Genomic DNA, 26498 nt, shown 5'->3' on the forward strand with positions numbered 1-26498 from the left:
GTGGCGGCGGCGGCAGCAGGGGCCCGCTGGCCAGCAGGCAGGCGCTTGGGGGCCGCGGGCTGCGAGTGGCGCGAGTGTCCCGGCTGCTTCTGGCGATCCGGGCGCCCGTCTGGCTCTTGGGGGCCTCTGGGAGCACGGAGCGCAGCCTCGGCCGCCCTGGCAGGGCCCTCCTGCTCCACACACAGGGCGGAGGGCGCGCTCCTACAGGCCCCGGAGGTGGCTCAGGTCCTCGTCCCCGTCCAGCATGACCCCCCGCAGCAAGGGGAAATCCGTCAGGGCCGCCGCCGCCGCCCCCTCCTCCTCCTGCACGTGGCGGCGGCGGCGGGCGGGTCCTCCCTCCGGCTGCGGGCTGGGAGGAAGCGGCCACAGGAGGTTCTCGTAGGGCGGCAGGAGCACCGGGCTCAGCGCCGCCAGGCTGCTGCCCAGGAGCGGCCGCGTGGAGCCGGGGCGCACCGAGACCAGGCAGGGCGAGGCGTCCCGCTGGCTGCAGTAGCTGCCGCCGCCGCCGCCGCCGCCGAGGAGCAGCCCATACTGGAGCGCCTCCGCGCTGTTCATGTAGGAGGCCCGCCGGGCCGCCGCGGGGGGGCCTCTGCTGGGCCGCGGGGCCTCCGCGTCGTGGGCGTCGCGCTCGGGGGAGCCTGGGCAGCCCTCCTGGGCGGGCTCGCCTTGCCCCCAGCAGAGACGCGTCTTCCCATCGGCCTCGGCCACTAAGAGGGCGGAAACGACGACCGGGCTGAGCTCGCAGGCCTTGGGAGGCGGCAGGTTCTCCTGCGGGAGGGCAAGGGACGGTTAGGGAGAAGCCCGCCGCCACACAGCCCACCACCTCCGGGACTTGCCCTCTTGGGTCCACCCAGCGCGGCGGCCGCTCCCTTCTGGAGCAGCCGCCGCCGCGGGCGAGGACGGAGACCCTGCCCCGCCCCGCCTCGGCTCTCCCCCCGCCAGAGTCGCCCGGCCGGCCGGCCCGCTCGCTCCCCCCAGTCGCCCGCCCGGCCGGCCTTCCGTCCCCAGCTGTGCCTGCTGCAGATGCAGCCACTGCAGGTGCTGCGGGGTCCACATGCAGGCGGGGCCCAGTGCAGCGAGGAGGAGACAGGCGGCAGTGGCGGCGCGCCGGGCCAAGCCTTTACCTGGTGCAGGACGGCAGGCGCCCACCGGCCCAGGCTGCTGTTGGCGGGGTCGGGCACGCTGGGCCAGAACTGCGTCTTCATCCTGCGGGTCACGTGAGAGAGGCTGCTGGTGAGGGGGGGGGGAAGGCGCCCCTGCCGGGCTTGCCACAGAGGGTGGCGGGAATCCCCAGCCCATCGCCCAGCGGAGGGTGGCCCTATCCTGCCCTCCCAAATCGGGTGGCTAATCTGCATATGACGTAAAGTGGCTGGAAAATCGTTTCTGAGCAGAAGAGGGACGGCCCGTTTTGCTCCATCCCTCCACTTCTACAAGAGCTGGAGCTTAGCTTTTTACCATTTTATTGATGTCTTTATTTTACATCTCCGGGCAGGCGGGGGAAAGACCTTCCTCTGCCCCAGAGCTGCCTGCTGCTGCTGCTGCCTGTGCTGAGCACACTCCGTTTGGAGGCCTCAGAAGGGAAATCTTTCCCAGAGATGAGAGTGGCAGATAATTTGCCACTCTCAGCGGCTTCCAGTGCTGCTGCCTGGCTGGGGCTAGGGTGGCCCCTGTCCTCCTGCCCAGCTCCCCTGCTCTTTGGGGAGTTTTGTGGTGCTGGACCTTCAGCTCCTGCATGGGTGCGAGGGCGTCACTGAGGCCCTCTGTGTCTCCTGGAAATCAGCTCAGTGTCTGCCCCACAGCTGTGGGGTCCAGCCCTGAGCTCCGTCCCACACTCACCTTTTGCTCTTTTGGAAGCAGATGACCAGGACAATAATCATGAGCAAGAGCAGCCCAGTGAGCCCGTACACAAAGGGTATATCTGTGCCATCTGCAACAGAGAGCAGGGAGTTAGCCACGGGAGAGGGTGTGGCGCTGGGGCTGCTGGTCCACCTGGCAGGGAAGGGCCCTGCGTTGCGGGCCGCCTGGGCCCACATGACTTGTGCCCAAGACCTAGCAGCCTCCACCAGCTGGTCCCCAAGAAAAGCTGGGGGAGGGGGAGGGGTGTGTGGTGGCTCTGACGCACATGGCCAAAAAGGACCCCCCACCCTGCTCCTCTTCTTCTGCTGGGGGGCTCTTTCAAGGCCCGCATCCCGCCCCCACCCCGTCCCCAGGGCCCCCCTTACCCATGGCCTTGGTGTAGAGCATCAGGGTGGTGCCGTTGGTCTGCCCGCCTGCCGTCGAGGCCATCATGTGCACCTCGTATCTCCTGGCGGGCCACAGGCCGGTGATGGTGAAGGTGTCCTCAGAGGCGTTCACAACGGCGCCTGGAGCGGGAGGCAGAAGGGGGGACATGCAGACCCAGCGGGGAGGCACTCCTTGGGTGGCGGCGACTGCTCTTCAGAGTGGGACTTCTCTAGGGTTGCCCACACACAGAACCTCCCCATCGCCGGCTGTTTCTAAACGCCTCTTGAAAACACCTCTCTTTCATCCGGCTTGTCCTTTAGCATGTTTTAAAGTTCTACCGAAGGTTATTTTAATTTGTTTTCTGTTGATTTAATTGTGGTGTTTTAATGTGTCAATTGCCCAGAGATTTTATCTGGGGCAGTATATAAATGGGACAAATAAATAGATAGATAGATACCTAGATAACAGGAAGGTGGAGCAATGGGGTGGGGGGTGGGGCCCTGCGCTCTTGGTCATGCTGAAGGGTCCCCAAGCCTGCTCCTGACTGGGGGTGGGATGGGTGGGGGGGCAGGGAACTATGGGGAAGGGCTGGGCAAGATCCGGCTCCAAGAGGAGCCCAAAGTGAGTGTCGAAGAGGAAGAGGCAGCAAGCCAGAGCAAACTGGCAAGCAGCGTCTGGACTGGCTGAGCCCGGGAAGGCCCCTGAAAGAAGAGCCCGGGGGGGGTCGCCAAGGGGGGCGCGCAGGGACGGAGTGCCGGCACTTCCCCTCCACTTCTCTGGCTGTTGGGGTGGGCATGGCTGGCCGTGGGGCTGCTGCCAGGGAGGGCGCCTGGGGCTCCTGCTGCCCTGCTGGGCTGGCAGCTCCATCACAGAAGCAGCCAGTGCAAAAAGCCAAAGGGGTCTTTCCTGGAGCCCGGCTGTCTCGCTGATGAACAGGCGGAAGGAAGGAACCTCCTGGGATGGCCAGTGAGGCCCGGCCCGGCATGTTTACCATGCGGTGACTGCAGCATCGAGGGCAGAGACGTGCATGTGTCCTTTGGAGTCCTTTGGAGCCCGTCCCTGCAGAAACAGGGGCTTCTGCTATGGGGCCAGTTCATCCCTATGGGCTCAGCTTGCAATGAAGAAGTGTTTGATGCGAAGCAGGGAGAGGCCTGAACAGCCTCAGGAGTCTTTGTGCAAAAATGGGGTCTGAAGAAAAACGTGACAGCCCTGAAAACACTGAGAGTCAAGAATGTGGCCAGGGTGTGGTGGGGCTCCTCCTGACAAGTGAGTGGACAAAGGATGTGGCACTTCCAAAGTGTCGCAGCCTTTAGAGAGTTTGTGCCTCAAGAATTAAACAGGGGAGTCTTAATTTCTGGGGCCACCAGACTCGTCTGGGTTGTTCGAGCCAAACACGTTTGGGAAGCAGAACGCAAAGCTGGCCGAGTGGCCGCCCCTCCCAAACCAGCTCCAGAGCTTGCAAAAGCAGGGCCTGCCTCCTCCAGCCTTTGTTCCCCCTGCCCAGAGGTGTGGCGCTGGGGGGCTTCTCCCTGCCTCGGGGGGGGGGGGGGACACGTGAATAGGACTGAACCGCGGCTGGGACTCACTGTTCATGTCCTCATCGGTCCCGATCCAGAAGATGGTGTAGTTGGTGATGAAGCCATTCTGCCTTTCGACGAGGATGGGCTCCCAGTGCAGCTCTGCTGTCGTCTTAGTGATGCTCCAGGCCTGAAGTTTGGGGGTTTCAGAAGGAGCTGCAGGAAGGGAGGGAGGGGGGTCGTCGTCATCATCATCATCATCATCATCATCATCATCATCATCATCTACCCAGGCTCAGTGGGCAGGCCAGGCCTGGGCAATAGCCCGGTGGCGGGGGGGGGGGCAGGGGGTCACCCCAACCAGGCCTTGCTAGGACTGATCCCCAGAAGCAACGTGGAGGAGAAGAGGGTGGAGGAGGCAGCACCATTTCCCACACGGCGGAGTAGCCACCACCGCCCAGCGCCTGGACCATGTGGCATCCTGGGGAGGGGGGCAAGCAGCCCTGACGACACCCACGCAGGAATAGGCCTTGGGGGTCTTGAGCTCTGGGACCTGGGTGCTGTGCAGGGGGCAGCCGGAGCTTCTGTCTGAAGCCATAATGTCTCTTTGGACCCCACCTCTGGCCTGCACCTCCCACGCCCCCCACCATTGGGGCTCACTCACTCCTTACAATATAACTACCACTGCTACTTTACTCTAACCGGAAGAGTAGATGTAATTTAATGTAAAGAGTAGATGTAATGTAGATGTAGCTACATTTTAGTAAATGTAAATTGGAACTACTTTTGTAAGTGCTGCAAAATAGTAGTTTGTTTCAACTATATGTTTTTGTAACTACTTACTCCACCTCCAGGTTGAAAATCACAACATTTTTTCTGTTATTGGTAACAGAAAAAGTTTACTTGAATTTAGAGACATTTGACATTTACTTTATTCAAATAACCTGAGCAATTTCTTCTGTACAAGTTGAATTTTTAAAAAAGTGAAGTAAAAGTTAAAAAGGAAATAATTAGCATTTAAACTATGGTAGTGAACCACTGATAAAGGTAGCTTAACAACATTGAATCACTCTTGGGAGGAGAGTTCGTCTTGTGGTAGCAAGTATGAATTGTCCCCTTTGCTAAGTAGGGTCTGCCCTGGCTTGCATTTGAATGGGATACATGGGAGTGCTGGAAGAGCTTCCTCTTGCGGGGGGCGTAGCTTGGGAGAAGAGCATCTGCTTGGCATGCAGAAGGCCCCAGATTCCTTTCCCAGCACCTTTGGGGACATTTTCCAGATTACGTACTGTAAGAGTTTCGTAACATGGTCACTAAGTGCCCCTCCATTTTGCCCATGTTATGACATTGGCAACGTTGTGTTGTCAGCAGGGTACCATTCCTCCTCCTCCTCTTTCTTTTATTTATTTATTTATTTATTTATTTATTTATTTATACAGTCAGACAGGTGTTATTGACTGGTTTGTTTTATCCAGACATCGAGTCCTTACCAAGGACCTTGGATGGCTGAATTTTATTATCAATATTGTTGTTATTATTAGAGATATCATTGCAAAATACAGGCTGTTCCCAGTAAAGCTGCTTTTTGTAGCTGGCCCAAAATTGAGGAGAAGGAGGAGGGGCCAGTGAATGCGTCCCAGAGGTGGAATATGGACACTCCCTGCCTGGAAAAACTGCTGCAGTGACGGGGAATATGGACGGGCAAAACCTTGTCACGTTGCATATAATACCATCTGAGAATCGCTGTGCTCGCAGTTTCAACCCACTGCCTCATTCCGTGACACTGTGCAACACTTTCAGCATTGCAAATCTCGTAGTCTGGAAAATGTCCAGCTTGGACTAAGAGGCACTCCTGCCTGTAACCTTGGAGAAGCTGCTGCCAGTCAGTGTAGATGATGCTGAGCTAGATGGACCAAGGCTCTGACTCGGTAGAAGACCGCTTCCTATGTTTTTATAAAGTAGTTGCAATTATCGTTCAACTGCATGAAAAGTGTTTTCACTAATAGTGTAGTGACTCATAGTTAAATCTATCAATCAGAATAAACTGGAGCCCCAATGAGCCCCCAACTGAACGGACCCAGCAGGGCAGAGGCATGTGTAGCTGCACGCTGCACACTGCAGCCCCACATCCTGCACCACTAGAATGCAGAAGCTGGGTCGGCTGGCGGTGGGCCCTTCCGGACACGGGAGGCAGCGGCAGTACCTTTCTGCAGGGTGTAAGCTGCCACATGCTGGGGCATTCCCACTCCGTCCTTATAGAGGGGATAGAGGGAGATGTTGTACGGCTGGTACGGCCAGATGTTTTCTGCAGGAGAGACGGGGAAGAAGGCAGTTGTCAAGAGGGGACACAGACAGGGCTGGAACCTCGGCAGGGTGGAAGGGAGTGGGGTCTGGAGGGCCTCCCCCTCTGGGCATTGGGCAGGCACGCCAAGGCCTCCAGATGGGCCAGGAAGGAGTCTGGATCCCAGGAGCCTGGTTCTCTCTTGTCACAGCGGCAGCTTCCGATGCAGGAACCAAACCCTGCAAAAACTGGGCCCGGAACTAGTGGGAGCAGCTTCTGCTAATGTCAGCATCAGGGCTGGATCTAGGCACAAGCTAAGGAAGCTGCCGCTGAGGGCCTCCCATTAGGAGGGTCCCCCGACTGCAGAAAGTGACTAAATTTCAAGTTTTACGTAACTGGTTGGAGAAATGGAAAAATGACCATTGAGAGTGTGTGCTGTATGACTGTGACGATTCTAAGGTGATGTTGTCTTAAGAGGTGATGTTACATTGAGGAGGGAAACATCCTGGATTGCAGAAGGAGGCAGGACTAGGAATGTTCATGGAACTGATTTTGCCAGATTGGTACAAATCCAGATTGGATTTGAACCGACCCAGCCTATTCCAGCTTTGGGTCCAGTCCAGTTTGGACACTGAATCTGGCTGAACTGGTTTACAGGCTGGTTCGGGGGTATAATTGTGAAGGGCAATCCAGTGAGGAGTCCTAACATAGGGCGGGGGGGGGGGGGGAGATCCAAAGAGCCCTTGTGCCTTTCATTTCGAGCCTGTGGCAGCGGCTACAACTAAGAATCTCTGCAGGCCCCGGGGGGGGGGGGGGACGGGACAGTGGCGGGGGCTCCTCCAAGCCTCCCGCCTGCTAGCCAAACGACAGTCCAGACTATCTGCGGCCCACTTCAGGCCTCGGCGCATGTGCAGAGGCCATTTTCATGACCTCAGCACATGCACAGAGGCCATTTGCATCACCACAATCAATTTAGTAATGCTGAACTATGTAACTGCTCTTGTGTTTTTGTACATTAGCATGTCTGAACATGTTTAAGTAAGAAATCATATGTATTTTCAGTTAAACGTATTTCTAATGCAAATAGGCGTATTGCAAGTTAACTGTTGGAGAACTTTGGTTGAAGAGCAGTCTATAAATATTCGTAGCAGTAGTAGTAGTAGTAGCCACAGGCTGCAGGCACTGAACATTTCCCTTCCTGGGAGTGTGGGTGGGCAGAGAGGGGCGGGAGAGGCATCTGCCCTGTCTGCTCTCTTCACAAGAGGAGGGCTTTGCGGCAGAAGAAGGCGTGTGCGGGCAAGGGGAGTCCGCTCCCCCACTTCGCTGCCAGGAGTATTTCCCCCCTCCCAGCTCTGAGGCCAGGAAGGAGACTCTCTGGGCCCTGGGGAGGTTGTGCGGGCTGGGGAAGCCCTGCCTGTGCACCTCTTTTGAGGCTTAAAGCGGCTCCATCCCTATACATGGAGAAAGGGGGAGGTGAATCCACAGGGGATGGGGTGCGGATCTCACGGAACCCATATGGGGCTTCCCCTGCTCAGGAAAGGGGCAGCCAAGCAGTCATGGGCGGGGAGGGGGCACACGGATTGGGCTGCATTGCCCCGCCCCCTTGCCGTGAAGACCTGGGCGGGGCGAAAGCCCTGGCTTCCCTGCTGGTCTCACCTGCTTGGATCAAGGCTTGCGTGAGGTCTCCGCCCGGCAGCTTGGTCCAGCCAAGGTCACGATCGCCCAGGGGGTCCCCTGAGGTCACCCGGTGCCACTCAATGACGTAGCCGGTGGCTGGTGCCCCCGGGGGGTCCCAGCTCACCCAGAAGCTGCTCCGATCGTGAGGGGAGACGCGGATCTTGGGCACAGGCGGACCTGCAGACAGCATCAGAAAATGGTGAGACGGACAGGCGGCCCTGGGAGGGAGCAGAAGCCGAAAAGCTGGCTTGGGCCTGGCTGCAGCTGTGGCTACTTGGAAGGGCCAGAGATCCAGGGACAGGCGTGGACCCCCAAGGTCTGTGCCCTCAGGCGGCCACCCCAGAGAGCTGGCATCCCCCCTGGCAAGGAGCCTCTCCAGTTTCAGTCTGGCTATGGCCAGCGGCCCTCAGGCTGGTCTTGCCTGGAGGACCCTGCGTCTCGGGAGTCTGCTTCCACACTTTCTGTGTCGTGGCACCGCAGTCCCTACGCAGCCCCTATGCGGACAGCAGGGTGCCGTTCACATTGCCAGTGCCTTGTTTCGGAGGGCAGCAGGCGCAGATTGGTGGCCCTGCCAGACTGGAGCACCTCCAGCGCGTGGCTGGACCGTGAAGCCGCTCTCCTTTCTTTGCCTGGCTGCAGCTCTGGGGCAGGCAAGCCGGGGAGGACAGGGCAGCAGCCCCATAACCCTGGCTAACCTCGCCCAGCAGCTTCACGGGGTGGGGCCCAGGTCAGTCCCGGCAGCACTCTAAATGTCAGAGGCCCCCTGGGGTATCTTTTGGGAGCGGGGAGCCCCTAGCACCCCATTGGGGTCCCAATCCACGGACACAGCACACCCATTGCTCACAAGCCGGGTGGGTGGATTCAAACCCAGCGGGTTCAGTTCACCAGGAACAAAGTCTGGCGGCGAGAACAGAGTGATCAGGTTTCTCATGGTGCTTCATCTATGACCCCCAAACCAATACATACTAGCCCATTAGCTTGAAATGAAATAGACCTTTTGCACTAATATTTCGGAGGAGGGTCTATTCCTTTGCAATGTTGTGGCTTTCTGTTTCACTTCTCCTCCTCCTCCTCCTCCTCCTCTGTTGCACAACAACCCTCTTGCCAGGCCCCAATCCCACCCCCACCCCAGAAACATCATGCAGCCACCAACTGGCCAGAAATGTTGCTCCACGTGGCCGGTGTGGTTTGGGGCTGCCGCTTTGCCAGTGGAGAGACTCTGAAGCGCCCAGGACCTTCCAGAAGCAACAAAGGCCCAGAGTGTCTTCTGTGTCTTCCTAAAATGGAGACCAGCCAGTTTGCTTTAGGAAGCCATTTGAGAACTGAGCCAACTGCACACTCAGCCAGTTAAACAGATCAGAAGAGGAGGAGACAAGACCATCCCAGTGGGCTCAGTGAACGGCCTTCAGGGGGCCTGGAAGCGGCATCCTCGTGGGGCGGCTGGCAGGGTCCAGGGCCCCCAGAAGGCCACTGCTGAGGAGGCCACTTCAGTGCCTGCCTAGGCCTCTGTGGGGCTGCCGGTGGAGTGACTATCCCCAGCACCCCCTGCAGGAGGAGAGGCCCAAAGGGGGCACTTGGCTGGGGTGGGGGCCTGAAACCAGGAGCCAGGGCTGGCCCCCTTGGGTGCAGCTGGCAGGGTGGCATCTCCTGGAGCCAGGGCTGTGTGAGTGTGTGTGTAGGGTTGACCTCCCCCCCACTGTAGGTCTTCTTTTACATGGAAAAGCAGCTTTTAACACAACGTGTTTCCTAAAGGGGGGGGTAGTTAACAAGAAAGAGACTCCCCAATTTTATATATATATATTCTATTTCTTCATGTGTTCACATTAATTTTAATGAGATAAAAACGTAATAACAGATTGAACAATATGGATCCTCAGTCAAAACCTTCACTGTAGAGTCAATAAATAACATATGATCATAAAGATCACACAAATAGAGACGCTATCAATCCTTTGGAACATGTCTTGACCAACACAGAACTACCAGGAAGGCAGGATGCTCAGGAGCACCCGTCGGTTTTGAAGAAAGAAAATGGAATGTTGCATTTCTAAATGGCCACTGGGGACTACAAGGAGGAGGAGTTTGTGTCACCATAATTAATCCCACCGATGAAGACTTTGGGTTGGTCGAAACGCGTTTGGCTCATGATACAAGACTATGGAGGATCTCCTGGAGCCGCACCACAGCAGGACAAGCCCCTCCGAGAACAGATCCTTGTATATCTCGGATAGAGAAGTCTGTGAATTTCCATGGAGCTCAGCACTCCTATTGAACACCCTTTTGGGAACCTTTTATGATATAAGTTTTTTTGATATATATTTGTGACGGGTTTTTTTAAACTCTTCCCAGGAGAACATATACTGTTCATTATTTATATAGGTTTTGTTTGGCATTGATTGCATGTTATATAGGATTAATCTATATGGTCTCTATTTGTGTTATTTTTATGGCCATATGCTATTTATTGTCTATACAGTGAAGGTTTAGACTGAGGGTCCATATTATTTAATCTATTGATTTTTTGATTAAAATTATTTTGAATAGATGGAGGAATAGAATATGAATATATATATATATATATAGAGAGAGAGAGAGAGAGAGAGTGAGAGAGAGAGAGAGAGAGAGTGTTTTTGTGGAGGAGCGTTGCTCTTTCTTGTTCACTAGCATCATTTTGAGACCCTAGTAGGTTTTGTGCTGTTACTGTCCTATGGTGGGGACCATGGAATCCACTTTAAGGAATTCTAAATGGAGGTTTAACAGGCTAGCAGTCAGATTTACTTTTAACCAGCAATTTTTAATAGAAATGCATACAGTATTGCCTCTTAAAAACAAACAATCCAAATGAAATTAAAGGAAATATCTTTTTCATTAAAAAAACACACCATCATGGATGTTTCTCCACAAGCAATTTGGCTTGCATGATGTTACTGCCCCTCAGATGGTGGCCCACAGGACTTCTCCAGTGCCCGGGCTGCTGGGCTTGATCATGGGCCACCCCAGTCCCCAGGATTTTCCAGGGCTCCCAACAGCAGCTGACTCAGGTCAGGAAGAGGACCCTATTCTTGAGAGAGTGGCTCAGTTCTGCTGGCAGGAGACACTCACATTTGGCAAGGGCAGAGGCGTAGCAGCAACTGAGCAAGGGGGGACAATTGTCCCCAGGCCCCAAGGGCTCCCCTCCCGTGCCCAGCTGGCCAGCACAGCGTTTGCCAGCTTGGAGCGTGAGGAACTCCCCTCTCCTCTCCAGCCAGACGCTGGCCTCCCCCCCCAGCCAGGCATTGGCCCCTCCCCTGCATCTGATATCAGATGCAAGAGGGCGGGGCTCATGCTGAGAATGGGGCTGTCACAGCCCTGGCCGTGTTTCATTTCCCCTCTCAGCGGATGGTGGAATCGCTGAAAAGGTGTTGCTGGGGCATGTGTGTAAGAGAACACCCAGGGGGTGGGGGAGCCACCGGTCAGGCTTTGTCCCCCGGCCGGCCCCGCCAAGCTCCCGCTGCCCCTGTGCGAGGGGTTTGCAGAGGGAGGGGCTTCCCTGGACAGAGCAGGCTCCTACCTTGCTTCTCAAACAAAGAGACCAGGGTGGGCTGTGAGGGGCCTCTGCTATTGTAGGCCACAAGATGGATCCTCATCAGGGCTCCCGGTGTCAGGGAGAAAGTGCAGTGCGTCTCCGTGGTGTTGCAGAGAGTGGCTGGCCGCTTTTGGCCGGGCGTCCTGGTGCTAAGTGTGGCCCAGTAGCCCAGGATTTTGCCGTTGGCCTCGTTGGGCTTCATAGGCTGCAAGAAGAGGGGAGACCAGCGCTGGGAATGCTGAGAGTCCACCACTGATGCTCAGCACCCCACGTCTGCTGCGAACGGCCACTCTAAGATCCCCAGGGGAGGCGATGGGCAGAGGGCCAGAGCAGCCTGGAGCCCCAGAGGAAGGGAAGGCCACTCCGACACTCCCTGCCTGCCACTGGCAAGCCTGGCCACGAAGGCTCTTCACAGGGTCGCCATATTCGGGCTTCCCAAATCTGGGTGGCCTATTTTGCATATTATGCAAAGTATGCAGCAACCAATTTGCATTGAATTTGTTTATTTATTTGACAGATTTGTATACTTTCCCCTCCTTCTCTGCCCTCCCATGTGATCGGATCCAGAGTAAAATCCGGGCAATCCGGGCATTTGAAATCTGTGTAAATCCGGGTGGAATTTAGCTGCCGGGTGGAGGAGCCAAAATCTGGGGGCGACCCTAAATTCCAGGGGACCTGGCAACCCTACTCTTTAAAAACAGAGTGCTGCCAAACGGGGGTAGGCCCAGAAGGCTTTTTCAGCCCTTGCCCAGCATGGATCATCAGCCCCCCCCCCACTTCACACCCAGACAACCCCGACGCAGGAATGGAGGAGTCCTAGGAGCCTTGGCCAGCTGGGTGGGTGGCAGGTGGGGGGCTCTCCTCACCTTCCAGAGCAGCTGCACCTCCTGGGCTCTCGACGCAGGCCCTGCAGGGGGCTTCCGCCTCCACCAGGCATCCAGCTCTCCTGAGGGCGCTGGGGGAGAAAGTGAGGCATTGGAGCAGCTCTCTTGGCCAGGCCAGCCGGCTTCAGGCTTCCCTGAGGCCAGCAACAATGGAGAGCTGGACGCTCCCTCCCAGGAGCCCCTTGGCCGTGCTGGTGGGCTCACGGCTGCTCCCTCCTCTGAGCCCCACGCATGGGTTAGGGTTAGGGTTAGGGGGCAGGATGCAGTGGCAGCCATGGCCGAGGCGGGAGAGGCTGGCCCCTTCCGGGATATTCTTGGCCTTGAGAAAAGGAACGTGTGGGGCCAAGAGTGCCGCCCAGCCCCTCTGCACAGAGTCAGAAGGACTCTTGCCTTGCTGCCAGCCTGGTTTAGGGCAGGCCCCCCCCCCACCGGCATGGGAAACAGGGGGCAGAGCAGAGTCCCAACGGCTCCTGGCACACACGGATCCACCCTCCAGCTGGGGCGGGGGAGAGGAGGAGCCCCCAGCACTTGCCCCAAGAGCTTCACAGCTGGCAGCTGGGGAGGGTCTCTGTGCTGGCCCCGTGCCCTCCATGCGGCTGGGCCCCCCACCTTTCTCGTGGGTGGTGAAGTGCTTTGTGGGGCTCCATTCGCTCCAGTAGCTGGCTGGGAGCCTCTGGCAACGCATCTGCAACTGGTAGCGAGTGCCAAAGAACAAACCGCAGTGCGGGGCCTTCGGGCTGGAGCTGGTGATGTTGTGGACCTGGAGGCAGCAGGAGGAGGAGGAGGAGGAGGAGGAGGAGGAGGAGGAGGAGGAGGAGAGAGTCACCCAGGAGGACCTCAGGCAGTCTGTCCGCTGACTGACCAAGGCCAGCCTGGCCAGCAGCAGCAGCAGCGTCAGCGTCCCAGCCTGGCTCTGCTCCTGGAGCAGCCAGTGGGGGGAGAGGAGGCCAGGCGGGAGCCATGCCCACACTCCCGGCTTGGAGGGACTGACCCATTCCGAGAGCCACACGGGGGGGGGGGTAGGGCCCAGGGTCAGCTGCTGGGGGGTACTAATGCGGCAGGGCCGGGGGAGAAGGCCCTGCTCTCTGGCTCCACGCCATTGCTCGGTAATGGCACCTTCCGTTTCCCACAACAGGAGCAGCTCGAGAGGGAGGACAACGCCTGGCACAGAAGCCTGCCACGCCAACCGGCTGCCAGGGAACTGCTCCGGTGGGAGGTGTGGGGGGAAGGCACCAGCAGCAGCAGCCACTGCCAGCCCGCCAGCCCGCTGGGCAGCAGAAGGGTGCCGGGCAGGAGGCTGGGCTTCCTGGAGGCGGAGGGCCGGCTCTGTCCTTCCGCCAGGCAGCAGGACCTGGTGGCCACCAGCGGGCGGGGCTGGGTTGCCAGGACACTCACCAGCTGCCATCCCTGCTCTCCCTCTGGCCGGTAGCGCAGCTCACACGCCAGCTCCATGTGGACGCTGCCTGTCGCCGCCTCCCACTCCACAGACACGCAGTCGGTCTCCTCCGGGACGGACTGGACTTCCCACAGGGCCGGGGGGTCCAGCTTGACTGAAATGCAGAGCAAAGGGCAAAGGGTCAGCAGCACAGACTGGGGGCCCCCTTGGTCCACTCCTGCCTCCTCCTAGGAATAAGGACCAGCCCTTTGCACCTTTTGCAGCTCCAGTTCCCCCAAAGCGTCAGTCACTGTAACCGGTGCCGAATGAAGGGCAAGTGCATTCAGGCGGGTGTGAAGACAATATGCCCGCCAAAGACTTTGCTGCCCCCTCCAGGTGGAGGAAGGGCCCCCGTCTGGGCATGCATCGGCCATGCCCCCCCTACGCACGCACCTACATCCATCGGGTCTGTGCACAGGGGCTCTGACTCCACAGCCCCCAGCGCGTTCTCCACCGTCACCTGGAAGATCATATTTTGGTAGAGGTGAAGGCTTTGGCGAGGAAACGTGCAGGAGTTCTGGCCCGCTGGTGGGATGCAATCTGCGATGGCCTCCAGGCGGACGTCACAATCCCGCCGGCTCCTGCAACCCCAGAGTTCAAGGAGCCACGTGAAAAACTCACCCCGCAAGAACAGCTGCGATTCCACCGGCAGCTGCAGCAGGCCTGGTGGGTTGGGACACCAGGGGGAGGAGACGGGACTTGGCTCTCTCCCTTGGTGGTGAGGCAGCTTCAGATTCTTCCAACTGCATCTCTCGGGCCAGTCGCTGGACTCAGGCCCAGCAGCAGACCATTTGTTTCCCACGTGGTGGCGTGACTGGAGAGGTCAGCAGCAGCAGCAGCAGCCAACAGGCCTCTTCAGAGAACTCACATCCTCCTCAGGGCTTATCAGGGCACACGAGAGAAAGCCCACTGCGAGCCACTTTAAACGATGAGACGCAAACCCAACCCCTCTGAGGTCTGTCTCGACTTGCTAGTCTATCTGGGCTTAGGTCTTGGCAGGCCAGTGTGGAGACCATCCAAGCCCAGCCAGGCACATGGTCTTCTGTTGCAAAACATGCCGCAATTCAGTTGTTGCTTTTTTTTAAAAAAAGCACCAGAACTACTTGCAATCCTTCCAGAGACTCCCGACTCCCCTCCTCACCCCAAGAAGTCCTGCCTGCTGCCCAGAGGTCAGAAACTTACCTGGCCAGGTTTTCTCCTTGCCCTCCTGCCCCCCGCCCATGCCAGCTGCTCCTTCTCCTCACCTGAAGCCTTTCAGGGTAATTCTGCTGCCTGTCAGGAGGCTATCCTGGTCAAGGGCCCACTGGCACGTCAGATTCATGGTGGTGGCGTTCATGATGCAGCTGATGTTCTGGGGTTGTGAAGGAGGATCTGCATGAAGAAGACCATGGTGTAGGGAAAGGGTGTGAGCAGGATGGGGGTGGGGGTGGGCTTCTGACTTGTATCAGGGGGTCATTGCACAGTCCCTGCAGCAAAGTTTTGCTAAATGCTTTGTATGTGTCTGTAGTGATCAGCCACCCTCCCCCCTAAAGAGTTAAAAGGGAGTGAACCCTTGTCTTGACTGACAGGTTGGTGAACTCCACGGGAGCCAATCAGTACACCAGGTGGGTGTGTCCAAGAGAGAGAGATTGCAGGGAATTCTGGGAACAAGGACTGTTCTTTGTTGGAGAAGCATGTACGGAAAGGCTTAGTGAGGGGCAATTGAGTTTGCTCCTTCATGGCCGAAGCCAGCATGGAGATTTCTCTCACCAAATGACCCTGCAGGTTCTTGAAACAACATAGGAACAGAGGAAACTGCCATATACTGAGTCAGACCATTGGTCTATCTAGCTCAGTATTGTCTTCACAGACTGGCAGCGGCTTCTCCAAGGTTGCAGGCAGGCATCTCTCTCAGCCCTATTTTGGAGAAACCAGGGAGGGAACTTGAAACCTTCTGTGGTTTCAAGTTCCACAGGGGACAGGGGGCGGGGTGGGTGGGTGAAAGGAAGCTTGATACTCAGCTGGAGTTGGTGAGTTGAAGGGAAGGAGCCAGGTCTTATGGCTTTTGGGAGTTTAGTCTAGGGGAAAGTTTTAGTCAGACTTTGCGTCAGAACTTATATTCCTTTGTGTGTGTGTTTCACATATTTCTGATACTGTTTTATTATAGTTGCCAGCAATGTAATTGAAATGAGAAAAACAAGCCTACACCCATTCAACCTAGGGCATTGCAAAAGACTCTATAAAAATTTAAATTTAAAAATTTAACTCAGGAAAAAAGGGGGGCCAAAGGGAGGAGTTCTCTGGTGAAAACACATCCTTAGACGCTCAGAAACTAACAGTTTTTCTCATCCTGTGTAAGGTTACATGTGGAAGGTTTTTGTATGTGCTCAGAGGGACCTTGGATTACCGCACCCAATCCACTGGTCCGGATCTCTGAAAATTTTAGGGTGCTTGGTGGCAGCCATTTGAACCTACTGATAATTACAGGATAGTTTTAGGAAAAGCCTAGTCATGCAGCTCAGCAGGGATGATTCAGCATTTCTTTCACTCAAGTGAGCTTGCTCTGAGACAAAGGCTTTAATCCGCTACAGTGTCCTTCCTAAAAAGACTCGGGTGGACGTATTTGTCACCCAGCGACCACATTTCAGTATTTGACAATTTACAGTGGATGTCCAACGGCATCGTACCCGCCTCCAGCATTTTGTAGGGACTGCGATAGGTACTGGATTATTTCTAGCCAGAAAGTAAAGGGTTGATTTTACCTTAGCTCCTGAAGGGAGGAGACCCTTGATCTGCTACTTAGTTCCCACCTAACAGCAGGTACATGCTGAGTTCACTTTCTATTCCAAGCACATGTAACCCAACTTTCTCAACCAGCATGATTTGGTTTTACTATGTTTTTCTTATTTTATGTAAGCTTAAATTAAATATTCTTTGCAGTTATGACTTGCAACTCTGTGAAAGTTCTTCAGAACAACTGTTTCTGCTCTCTTTGCTGACACATCACACAGAGGGCAAATAGGGCCACACAGGTGGTCCTATCCCAGCCCTCACCTGAGGTGTTACTGCCCGAGGAGGGGCTCCCTGCTTCCCCCCTCCCAGAAGTGACATTGCTGAAGGCTCCACACCCTTTGCTTTTGCAGGGGTGGCCGGGGAGTTTGCTGCCAATGGATGGAGAGAGGCCAGTCCCTCTAAAACACTGGCTGGCTTGTTGCTGGTGGGAAAATCCCACCCAAATTGGGAGGGCAAGACTGGAAATGCTGCCAGTTTCTGAACATTCATTCCTGCTCTTCCAGCAAGGCGTTTCCACTCCAAGACAGCAAGCCTGCTACCGGCCCTGGTTTCTCTTGTCTCCAAAGAGCACAACTTGCTCCAAGTGGCTGGGGGGTGGGGGGGCGTGCCAGACCCCGCGAGCGCCCTGATGCTTCTTACAGCCGGCATGGAGACGCGTCAGGTTCATGATCTGCAGGCTCCCTTTGCTCTTGATGCAGCAGCTCAGAGTGGTCACGTTCCTGTGGAGCGGGCCAACGGTGATGTTGGAGACTTCCACGCCAGGGCCAGGGCTGAACTGGGTCCCCTGGAGAGACTCCTCATCCAGCTTCCACACCATCTGGATGTCTCCATCCCCTGGAATGGGGCAGCGGTTTCTCCAGATGGTGCAAGAAGCGGTGGCTGTTGCTCCCAAGAGGACGACGGGTTGCTCCACAGCCAGGTTGCTGCAGGATGAGGCCCCTGCTAAGGGAGGGAGGAAGGACATCGTCTCAGAAGGCTGGAAAGAGCCGGGCATGGGGAGTTAGCCAGCTGGTTAGGGGCCTGGTCCTCCTCTCCACAGCCTAGGGGGCCCACGGACCCACAGGGCTGCTGCTGCTGCAGCTGGGGCCAAGGGGCCTTTCGAAGCCGCCTGCAGGGGGTGGGCATTTTGACCCCACCAGGACTACCCCTAACGGCCACTGCCCTGTGCCCTGGAGGTCTGGGGCTGGCTGGACTCAGCCGGCAACTCACCTGCTGGGAGCAGAAGGGAGACGAGGCAGCACCCCAGCAGCAGCAGCCGCCTCCCCCAGCGCTCCTGCGTAGCTGCCGCTGCTGCCGCCATGGCTTCGCTCAGGGCTCTGACATGGCCTGGAATTCACAGAGAGGCATCTTGACGCTTTCCTGCACCACGTCCGGGGTCCGAAGAGGTTCTCAACCCCTTTGTGTCGGGGAGAGCCCTCTCATGCGGCTGAAGTCGGTGGCAATGAACATACCTGGCAGCCAGGCCAGTGGGGGGAGGAAGCGGAGACAGGCTGCCCCCCTCCCGCCCATAAGAGTGGAATCAGAGGCCATCGGAGACCGGACTGGCTCTCCAGCTGCGGTGGGGCTGCAGCTCCCACCATCACCAGCTACGGCAGCCACTTGTGAGGGATGATGGGAGTTGTAGTCCCACAGCAGCTGGAGGGCCAGAGTTGTGCAGCCCAGCTTTAGAGCCAGCGTGGTGGCATCCTGGCCAGAGGGTTAGAGCAGGGCCAGGGAAATCTGGGTTCGCTCAGCCTGGAAGCTCACAGGAGGTGGTGGGGTGGTGGTGGGGCGGGGGGTGGGTTCATAGCCTGTCGCCTCCTCCCTGCTTCACCCTGGGAGGGGCAGTGGTGCAGTTTTTTTTATTATCTGTGAGGTTTGCTTTTTCTGGTTTGGTTTTCGCATGGATAGCGCTCACAGACAATCACTTGCAAACTTGTGCACTGCACAAATCTCTTCACCAACTATGCTTGCTTTAAGCACATACAGGCTTTGCTGTCTGGAAAAAAATAACCCTTCCAACCAGTTCTAGTAATATACAAAAAGGATGCTGTTCTGCTGGTGGCAGCAGAGACTCAAATAATGCAATTTTAAAAAATGATTCCCCACCAAGAAACCTCTTTAATATAAGATAACAATATTGAAATGGGAACAGAAGGGGAAATGACTCTTTATATTTGTTCAGTTTGGACTTAATAGCATTGCAAATGAGCCACAGGGAGGAGCAGATTGGATTGCAACTGCCTAGAGATGCAAGTTTTGGGCGGTATAGAAATATTTTTAATAAAATCATCATCATCATCATCATCATCATCATCATCATCATCATCATCATCCCCAGTGAGGCACAAGTTGTGGGGCTTGTGTGCTCTGAGGAAGGTGGGAGCTATGCCAGAGGACCAACTATACTGGACAGGTCTCACCAGAGGAGCCAGACAAAGAGTGCCTCTCCCATCAACAATATGGTGAGACGTAACTTTAATAAATCTATACCGGATCGGTCATCGCCTGGGTCAACAAGGACCGCACCAGGTGCTATAGTCCCTGGACATCTGGTGGCAAGTGGGCAACCGGACTCAGGATCTTCAGTTGAGCAACCAGGGCTGAAGACAGCAAAGTTACTGGAAGAAACGTCGCTTAACCGAAAAAAATATACGAAAACTGCCAACAGGGAAATAATGATCTGCTATTACAAGTCTAGTCCAACTAGAAGAGGTTATTTAAAAAGAATGTACCAAATTTGGAAAGAGAGGCATCCAGATACAGAAATAACAGAACAAAGGCTAGCAGACCAGAGAAGATACATAATAAAAAATAAAGTATTCACAGGAATTGAGCTGGAAGAACTGCAAAGAGCAACACAGGCTCAAGATATGGAAGAAGAATTACCACCAACTGAAGAAGTTGCTCAGGCGCAGGTGGAGGAGGTGTTGGAAATCGAGGATGCCACCGTTGCTGAACTGTTTCAAAATCAAAAATAGGCAACCACCCCTTTGCCTTCACCTCAGAAACCCAAATGCCATTTAACAGAAAAGCAACAAGAACTAAAGCAAAAAATAACTGAGCACATGAACCAAACAACCACCAGGGTTTGACTTCCAGCGCTAAAACAGTTGCCAAAACCCAACTTGCTCAGGCATTAAAAGATGTCAATGCTGCACTTGCAGAAATAACAACCAATAATTTGCAAGAAACAAACAACTAATGTACAGTGCAGCAACAATAACAACACAAGAGCTCGGATATAAGATCAGTGGACCTGTAAAAAAAGAAAGCAGTACATCACCTAAATGGAAGATTAGATTAGAAAATAAAATCTCCAGTACACCAAACAGTATCTGATCCAAAAATACCACCTAGATTCAAGGAAAATTAAAGAAGTCCTGGAAATAATAAAGCAGCAAATAACAGCAGTGTCAAAGAAGATTAGCAGGTATGAAGCCAGAATTACACAACACAGGCAGAATCTCCAATTCCAGTCGAATCAGAGACATTTCTACCAAAGCATAGAAGGAGAAACTGCAAGAAACCTAAAAACACCAAATAAAGAAGAAACAGTGCAATTCTGGGGGAAATTATGGGACAATCCAATAGATTATAATAAAAAAGCAGGCTGGATGAAAGAGGTCAAAAAATGTAACCAACAAATGCAAGATCTAATAATAACACCAGAATTAATAAGTGAAAGAGCAAAGAAAATGAAAAATTGGACTGCGCCAGGCGATGATGAACTGCATGGCTTTTGGCTTAAACACCTAACAAGCCTTCATAAACAACTATCAAAACAGTTCAATCACATTTTGCAAGGAGGTGATATTGAACAATGGCTAACAACTGGGAAAACTCATCTCATCATGAAAGACCCAGCAAAAGGTGCATTTCCAAGTAATTATAGACCGATCACCTGCCTGCCAACCATGTTCAAATTATTAACTGGAATAATAGCAGATGAAGTCATGCAACACTTATTAACTAACAAACAGCTTCCAGTTGAACAGAAAGGAAATTGCCCGAACACCAGAGGCACAAAAGACCAGCTGCTGATTGACAAAATGATTTTAGAAAACTGCAAGAGAAGAAAAACCAATCTAAGTGTTGCATGGATTGACTACAAGAAGGCCTTCGATTCATTGCCTCACACATGGATACTAAAATGTTTAGAAACAACTGGTGTCAGCAAAAACATTCAGATATTTATAAAAAAAGCAATGAGCATGTGGAGTACACAGTTAACAATCAATGGCGAGACACTTGGACAGGTTAGCATTAGAAGAGGCATTTTCCAAGGGGACTCACTATCCCCTCTGTTGTTTGTAATCGCCATGACCCCACTTTCACAAATACTCAACAAAACAGGCCTCGGATACCAAACATCTAAAACATCAAGTCAAATCAACCATCTGCTGTACATGGACGATCTGAAGTTGTATGGAAAGTCCCAGTCAGAAACTGAATCACTGCTAAGCACTGTCCGTATATTCAGTAGCGATATAGCAATGGAGTTTGGACTAGACAAGTGTGCTGCATTAATAATGAACAGAGGGAAAATAAGAAAAACAGAAGGAATAGAAGTGCCCAATGGAAGCAAGATCAAGAACCTGGAAGAGAAAGAACATTACAAATACTTGGGCATTCTCCAGGCTGATAACATGGCAAACACTGAAGTTAAAAGAAAAATTGGAAGTGAATACATCAGGAGAGTTAGAAAAATCCTCAAGTCCAAACTCAATGGCGGGAACACCATACAAGCCATAAACACCTGGGTTATACCTGTTATCAGATACACTGCAGGAATAATAGACTGGACCCAGGCAGAGCTAGAGACGCTGGATCGTAAGACCAGGAAAATCATGACCATCAACCATGCTCTGCACACCCGCAGTGATGTCGATAGGCTCTACCTCCCTCGTAGCTCAGGTGGAAGAGGAATGCTGCAAGTCCATCAAACAGTAAAGGAGGAGAAAAGAGGCCTTGAAGAATATATCAAGGACAGTGAAGAAGATGCACTTCAAATGGTCTATAAGGCAAAACTATTCAACACCAATGAAACAAAGCAGGCCTACAAGAAAGAACAAGTCAAGAAGCGAGCAGAAAAATGGAGAAATAAGCCCCTGCATGGTCAATATTTGCACAATATAAGTTGAAAATCAGACATCACCAAGACCTGGCAATGGCTTAAGAATGGTTACCTGAAGAAAGAAACAGAGGGTTTAATACTGGCTGCGCAAGAACAGGCACTAAGAACAAATGCAATAAGAGCCAAAGTAGAAAAATCCACAACAAACAGCAAGTGCCGCCTTTGTAAATAAGCAGATGAAACAGTGGACCACCTAATCAGCTGCTGTAAAAAGATCGCACAGACTGACTACAAACAAAGGCATGACAAAGTAGCAGGGATGATACACTGGAACATTTGCAAAAAATACAAGCTACCTGTAGCCAAAAATTGGTGGGACCATAAAATTGAAAAAGTGGTAGAAAATGAAGATGTAAAAATATTATGGGACTTCTGACTACAAACAGACAAACATCTGCCACACAATACACCAGATATAACTGTAGTCGAGAAGAAAGAAAAACAAGTGAAAATAATCAACATAGCAATACCAGGGGGTAGCAGAATAGAAGAAAAAGAAATAGAAAAAATCACCAAATACAAAGATCTACAAATTGAAATTGAAAGGCGGTGGCAGAAAAAGACCAAAATAATCCCAGTGGTCATTGGTGCCCTGGGTGCAGTTCCAAAAGACCTTGAGGAGCACCTCAACACCATCGGGGCCACAGAAATCACCATCAGCCAATTACAAAAAGCAACTTTACTGGGAACAGCCTACATTCTGTGACGATATCTATAACAACAGCAACAACATTGACAATAAAATTCAGCCATCTCAGGTCCTTGGGATGGACTCGATGTCTGGATAAAACAAACCAGTCAATAAAACCTGTCTGACTGTGTAAATAAATAATAATATAGTTTGATATCCAGGCCATGCAAGATCCCTCTTTGTGTTTCAGAGTTATTTGGGTGCAAAAAAAATATAACACAAGCAGAACATTCTGATGCTTTTCTGCAAAATTTGGATTGGTTTTCTTCCCATTTTGAAGGAGGTAAGAAAGTCTTACAGGAGTTGTGGGCAATAAAAAGAAAACAGCTTCCTTTGTTCATACTGAGTATGCTCCACTGCACTTGAGCTTGCTTGGTAGCAGGGGGTAAGAAAACCCCCCCGGCTTCACCTAGCTCTGAAAGCAGACACGGGCCAGACTGCTGCCCCACGATGGCAGGCGCTCACTTGATTTCAAAGGGTGTGTGTGTCCTGCACAGGGGCGTAGCTAGGGGAGTGTGGGCCCATGTTCGCCCCTCTCCCCGGTGGCCCCTCGGAGGGGGGGAGATAATGAAGAAAATAGGGAGGGTTGGAGCTGGGGGGCCCTCAGGAGCTGCCCCCCCGGCTTCTTTGAACCCATCTGCTCAGTTATAGCTACACCCCTGGCCCTGCCTTCAGGAGAAAGAGGTGCCGCTTGCACACGATCAGTCATCACGGGCTGATATGTGGAGCCTCCATGTCCAGAGGCTGCCTGTCACTGTATCCAGCCCATGAGCACTTTCCAGATTACACGCTACAACAGGGTCACATTGTGTCTGTTGAGTGTGCTTCTGTGCTGCCTGTGTTTCAAAATCACAGTCCCCCTGCTGTCAGGGAGGTGCTCTTCACATTTACGATGCCTTTCTCTGTATTTTATCCTTGTGTTTTAGTCCTACAACGCTGCATGTGCGTCGCAAATAAATAGCTGTATTTTCCTGTTTTAGGAGGGATGTGCAAGCTATTTACGTTTTCAAAACAATCCTGCCATGCCGAAGCATTTTTACTGCTGAATAGCCTGTCATCTGGAAAGCACCCTGGAAAAAAGCAGCAGCAGCAGGAGGATTGGAGTGGGCGGCTTCCCTCCACGCCCCGTCTGGGTGCTGATTCCCAGATTGTAACAGCCAGGAAACTGGCCAGGCTTCAAATTAAATCTTGCAAAAGACACTGGCTTGAAGGGGAGTGGCCTGGGGAGGGGAGGCGAAGGTGTGTTGTGGTGAGTGGCCATGCCCAGGGTGCTTTCCAGATTACAGGGTAATACAGCCGTCATTTACTTTGCCTTGGCAGAATCGTATTGAAACCGTAAATAAAGGATGTTGCGCAAAGCCACCAGCAGGGGATGCAGTTGTTTCTAGTTTGCGCAAAACTCCCTACAACGGGAAAATACACCTATTTTTTCACAACATTGTAAGACTGTGACGCAGCAATAAAACCCGAAAGAAGGCATCCGAAATGTGAACGGCACCTTGCTGGCAGCGCAGGGAGAGCGATGTCGACACACAGGCAGTACGGAAGGACACTTAATGGACCTGTAGTGACCCTGCTGAGTGTCCAATCTGGAAAGGGCCCAGTTCCATCATCAGCCATGCAGAAAAGCACCGGCCTCGCCGAAGCAGGCTACGGTCGGTCCAAACGTGGCTCTGAGCAGGCTTTGGTGTCCTAGTGAACGTAACGGGGAAAGAACCAGGGGGAGGATGGACCGCAGCTGCTCCGCCGATGCCCCCGAAACCACCCATGGCCAGAAAGAGAATAAACCTCGGCCTGGAAGGCCCCCGGGCGGGGGGGGGGCTGTGAGCTGGGCCCCTCCATCTGCTTGCCTCCTGGGCTGAGCTTAGAGACAGTGGTCACCACCCCCTGGGCTCTTTCCCCCTCCCTCCCTCCCCCTCTTTTAAATAGATGCTGTGTTTCCAGTGTCAGTTGACCTCCCTGATTCCTGAAACCCCTGGCGTTTTAGATTGCAGCGATCCCTTTGGGGACAAGCGCTGTAAGCCCCTCTGAGCTCATGGTGGTGAGATATAAATCCCATCAAGGGATCGGGCGAGCTGCCTCTGTGGGAAACGGGCTGCTGGCCTCGAAGGCTTTTGGTGTGGTCCAGCGGCCACTGGCAGACAGAGATGCGGGGCGGGGGGGCAGTGTCTGGAGGCACAGGAGGCCGAAGAGTCGTGCTGTGGCTTAGCGCCAGCCCTGGCTGAGCGGCTGGGCCACGATCTCTCCCACCGTGGTCACTTGATCGGGAGAAAAGAGATGGCTCTGCACACCCACCCACTTCCCCAAGCAGTGGGAACCTCTCGGGGCAGGGCTGAGTCAGTGTGGACGAGAGAGCATTGGAGAAGGAGGCTGTCTCTGTCACCAGGGCTTGATGGCCAATATGCAAGCAGAGCGCAGCCGGGCAGCGTATCAGACCCTCAGCCCGCCCCGTCAAACCGCTCCCCCCACCCCGCAAAGCCGCACTCACATTTTAGCTGCCTCCAGCCCAAGGGCTCTCTCCACGTGTATTCTGCAAAACCTGCCCCCCGCCCCCCCCAGTGTCACTTCCCAATGGCTGGAGAGAGGCCATCCGCAAACGGGCCCCAGCTGCCATCTTATTCCCTGGCCAAATTCCTGACTGACGTCCATCTGGTGACACTTTAGGCAAAATCACAATGGAGTGTTGCAGGAACTGGCAGTCCAAGCTCACCGCTTTACACAAAACCAGAAGGGAAAGCAGCAGCATCCCTCATCTCAAGCTGCAGTTCATCGATGGAGTCACCAGAATAAGTCACCACCAGCAGAGAAAGTGGCAGCATCACAATGCAGCTGCCAGCCTGGGCGCAGAGAGCAGGGCAAAGAGCTGTGCCCCCCCCCCGGCAGGATATATATGGGCATATGATGAGTCACTCCCCGCCCGGGGTGTGGAGGTGGAGGCACCTGAGCCCTGGGTCAGTGGGGGTCAGGGTCACCACTCTCCAATTACAACGGCCACACACTTCAGATGCAACACAAGCCGCGCTTGCCACAACCCACTTCCTGCTGGGCCCTTGGCTCACCAGCCTGGCTTGGGCAAGCTATGGAGTGCCTACCAGGAAGAGGGGCGAGGACAGGGACCCCCCCCAGGCCCCCATGCTGGAACCTGGGGGTCAGCTGAGCTCCTGGTGCCTGACACAGTCAAGTCCATGGGCGGCCCTCGCAGTGGCCCTGGCCCGGGGGAAAGGCCTGCCAGTGCCAGAGCCTCCTGACTGAAGCTGAGCCCACCTAGGCCGGTCAGGGTGGGGGCTTCCACATGCAGAGGCAGTGAGCCACAGGACCAGTGAGGGAGACCCACGGGGTGTGTGTGTGTGTGGGGGGGGCGATGAGTGGCATCTCCCCAGGGTTGCCAACATTTCATTGCCAGAATGAGGGACACAAGTTGGGGAGGCTGGCTGGGGAGGGCGGTGTATGCAGTGGTGATCAAGAGCCTGAGTATCATTGTAACTGAATTATATGCTATTGAATAATGTCAGCATGATTGTTATTACTGAGAACATATTCAAGTTCTACCACTTTTCAACCCCAAACGTCTCCAAATAAGAAGCTGCTCACCCTGCCAGCTAAAAGAGGGACAAATGCCAACATTTCACCCCACGTAATGAAGGACAGTTGGCAACCCTACACCCCCCTGCCCTGCCTGCCGGTGCCCCGAGTGATGGCCCTGATCCCTCACAAGGCGATGCTCCTGCTCCCCTGCGGCAGCTCCCTCGCTGAGGAGGACCTCTCGGCGCCTCCCTGGGCTCCTTTCCCGGCCTCCAGGCTCTCTCGGCAGCGGGTCGGGTGCCACATGGTCCTCATCACCCAGCACCCAGACACCGCAGCTTGGGACACCCCGCAGGGAGAGGGACCCTGGCTGTGCCACGCCCCTGCCTTTGGGAGCCTCTGGCATAGGAAGGCGCCGCACCGGTGGCCCCCAGGGTGGGGAGGAGGAACAGTCGGCACAGAACCTCCCAAGGATGCACAGTCCGCCCCTCGCTGAGCAGCCAGGCCAGGCACGTGGCCGCGTGCACAGAGGGGCGAGTGCACACTTCCCAGCGGGCGGGGACCCCCAGGACTTACCTCTGCTTGGCGTCCACCGACTCCGCTCTTTCGGGGAAGAGCGCGCGCTGGAGAGCACTTGCCTGCCCCCAGTCAGAAGAGAAGCGGAAGGCCACCCGCCCGGCACCAAGCTGTGCGCTGAAGCCCTCCGTCTCTCTCTCTCTCTCTCTCTCTCTCTTTGAGCAAGATCACTGCAAATGTCTTCTCCCCCAGAGGCGTTATGATGTGTCCAAGCCCGCTCTCAGGAAGGAAGGAACTTTGTG

At 54.4% G+C, this 26498-nt stretch overlaps 1 protein-coding gene across 2 annotated transcripts; it reads right to left on the reverse strand.

Annotated features, from left to right (window-relative positions):
• Positions 1-63: 63 nt before the first annotated feature.
• CSF3R (colony stimulating factor 3 receptor) lies at positions 64-26498 on the reverse strand. Of its 2 annotated transcripts, XM_053268666.1 has the most exons (16): positions 26257-26498; positions 17561-17677; positions 16991-17293; positions 14824-14950; positions 13973-14160; positions 13540-13694; positions 12754-12904; positions 12127-12215; positions 11246-11465; positions 7675-7872; positions 5941-6042; positions 3810-3956; positions 2223-2363; positions 1837-1927; positions 1125-1206; positions 64-768 (listed from the first exon to the last, which is right to left on the reverse strand). In XM_053268666.1, exons 2-16 carry the CDS (start codon positions 17649-17651, stop codon positions 202-204), a joined length of 2652 nt encoding a protein of 883 aa, XP_053124641.1. In that variant the 5' UTR covers positions 17652-17677; positions 26257-26498; the 3' UTR covers positions 64-201. The 2 variants fall into 2 exon arrangements, with proteins under 2 accessions (XP_053124641.1, XP_053124642.1); XM_053268667.1 differs by lacking the exons at positions 16991-17293; positions 17561-17677.

Source organism: Hemicordylus capensis, chromosome 7 (assembly GCF_027244095.1).
Source record: "Hemicordylus capensis ecotype Gifberg chromosome 7, rHemCap1.1.pri, whole genome shotgun sequence".
Taxonomy (NCBI): domain Eukaryota; kingdom Metazoa; phylum Chordata; class Lepidosauria; order Squamata; family Cordylidae; genus Hemicordylus; species Hemicordylus capensis.

Excerpts from the sequence above, each read along its gene's own strand:
- CSF3R (XM_053268666.1), bottom strand. The coding sequence starts at position 17,651 with ATGGCGGCAGCAGCGGCAGCTACGCAGGAGCGCTGGGGGAGGCGGCTG. Across the intron at positions 13,695-13,972 it reads CACAGACCCGATGGATGTAG|TCAAGCTGGACCCCCCGGCC; the intron begins GTGCGTGCGTAG and ends TCTGCATTTCAG. Across the intron at positions 769-1,124 it reads CGCCTGCCGTCCTGCACCAG|GAGAACCTGCCGCCTCCCAA; the intron begins GTAAAGGCTTGG and ends GCCCTCCCGCAG.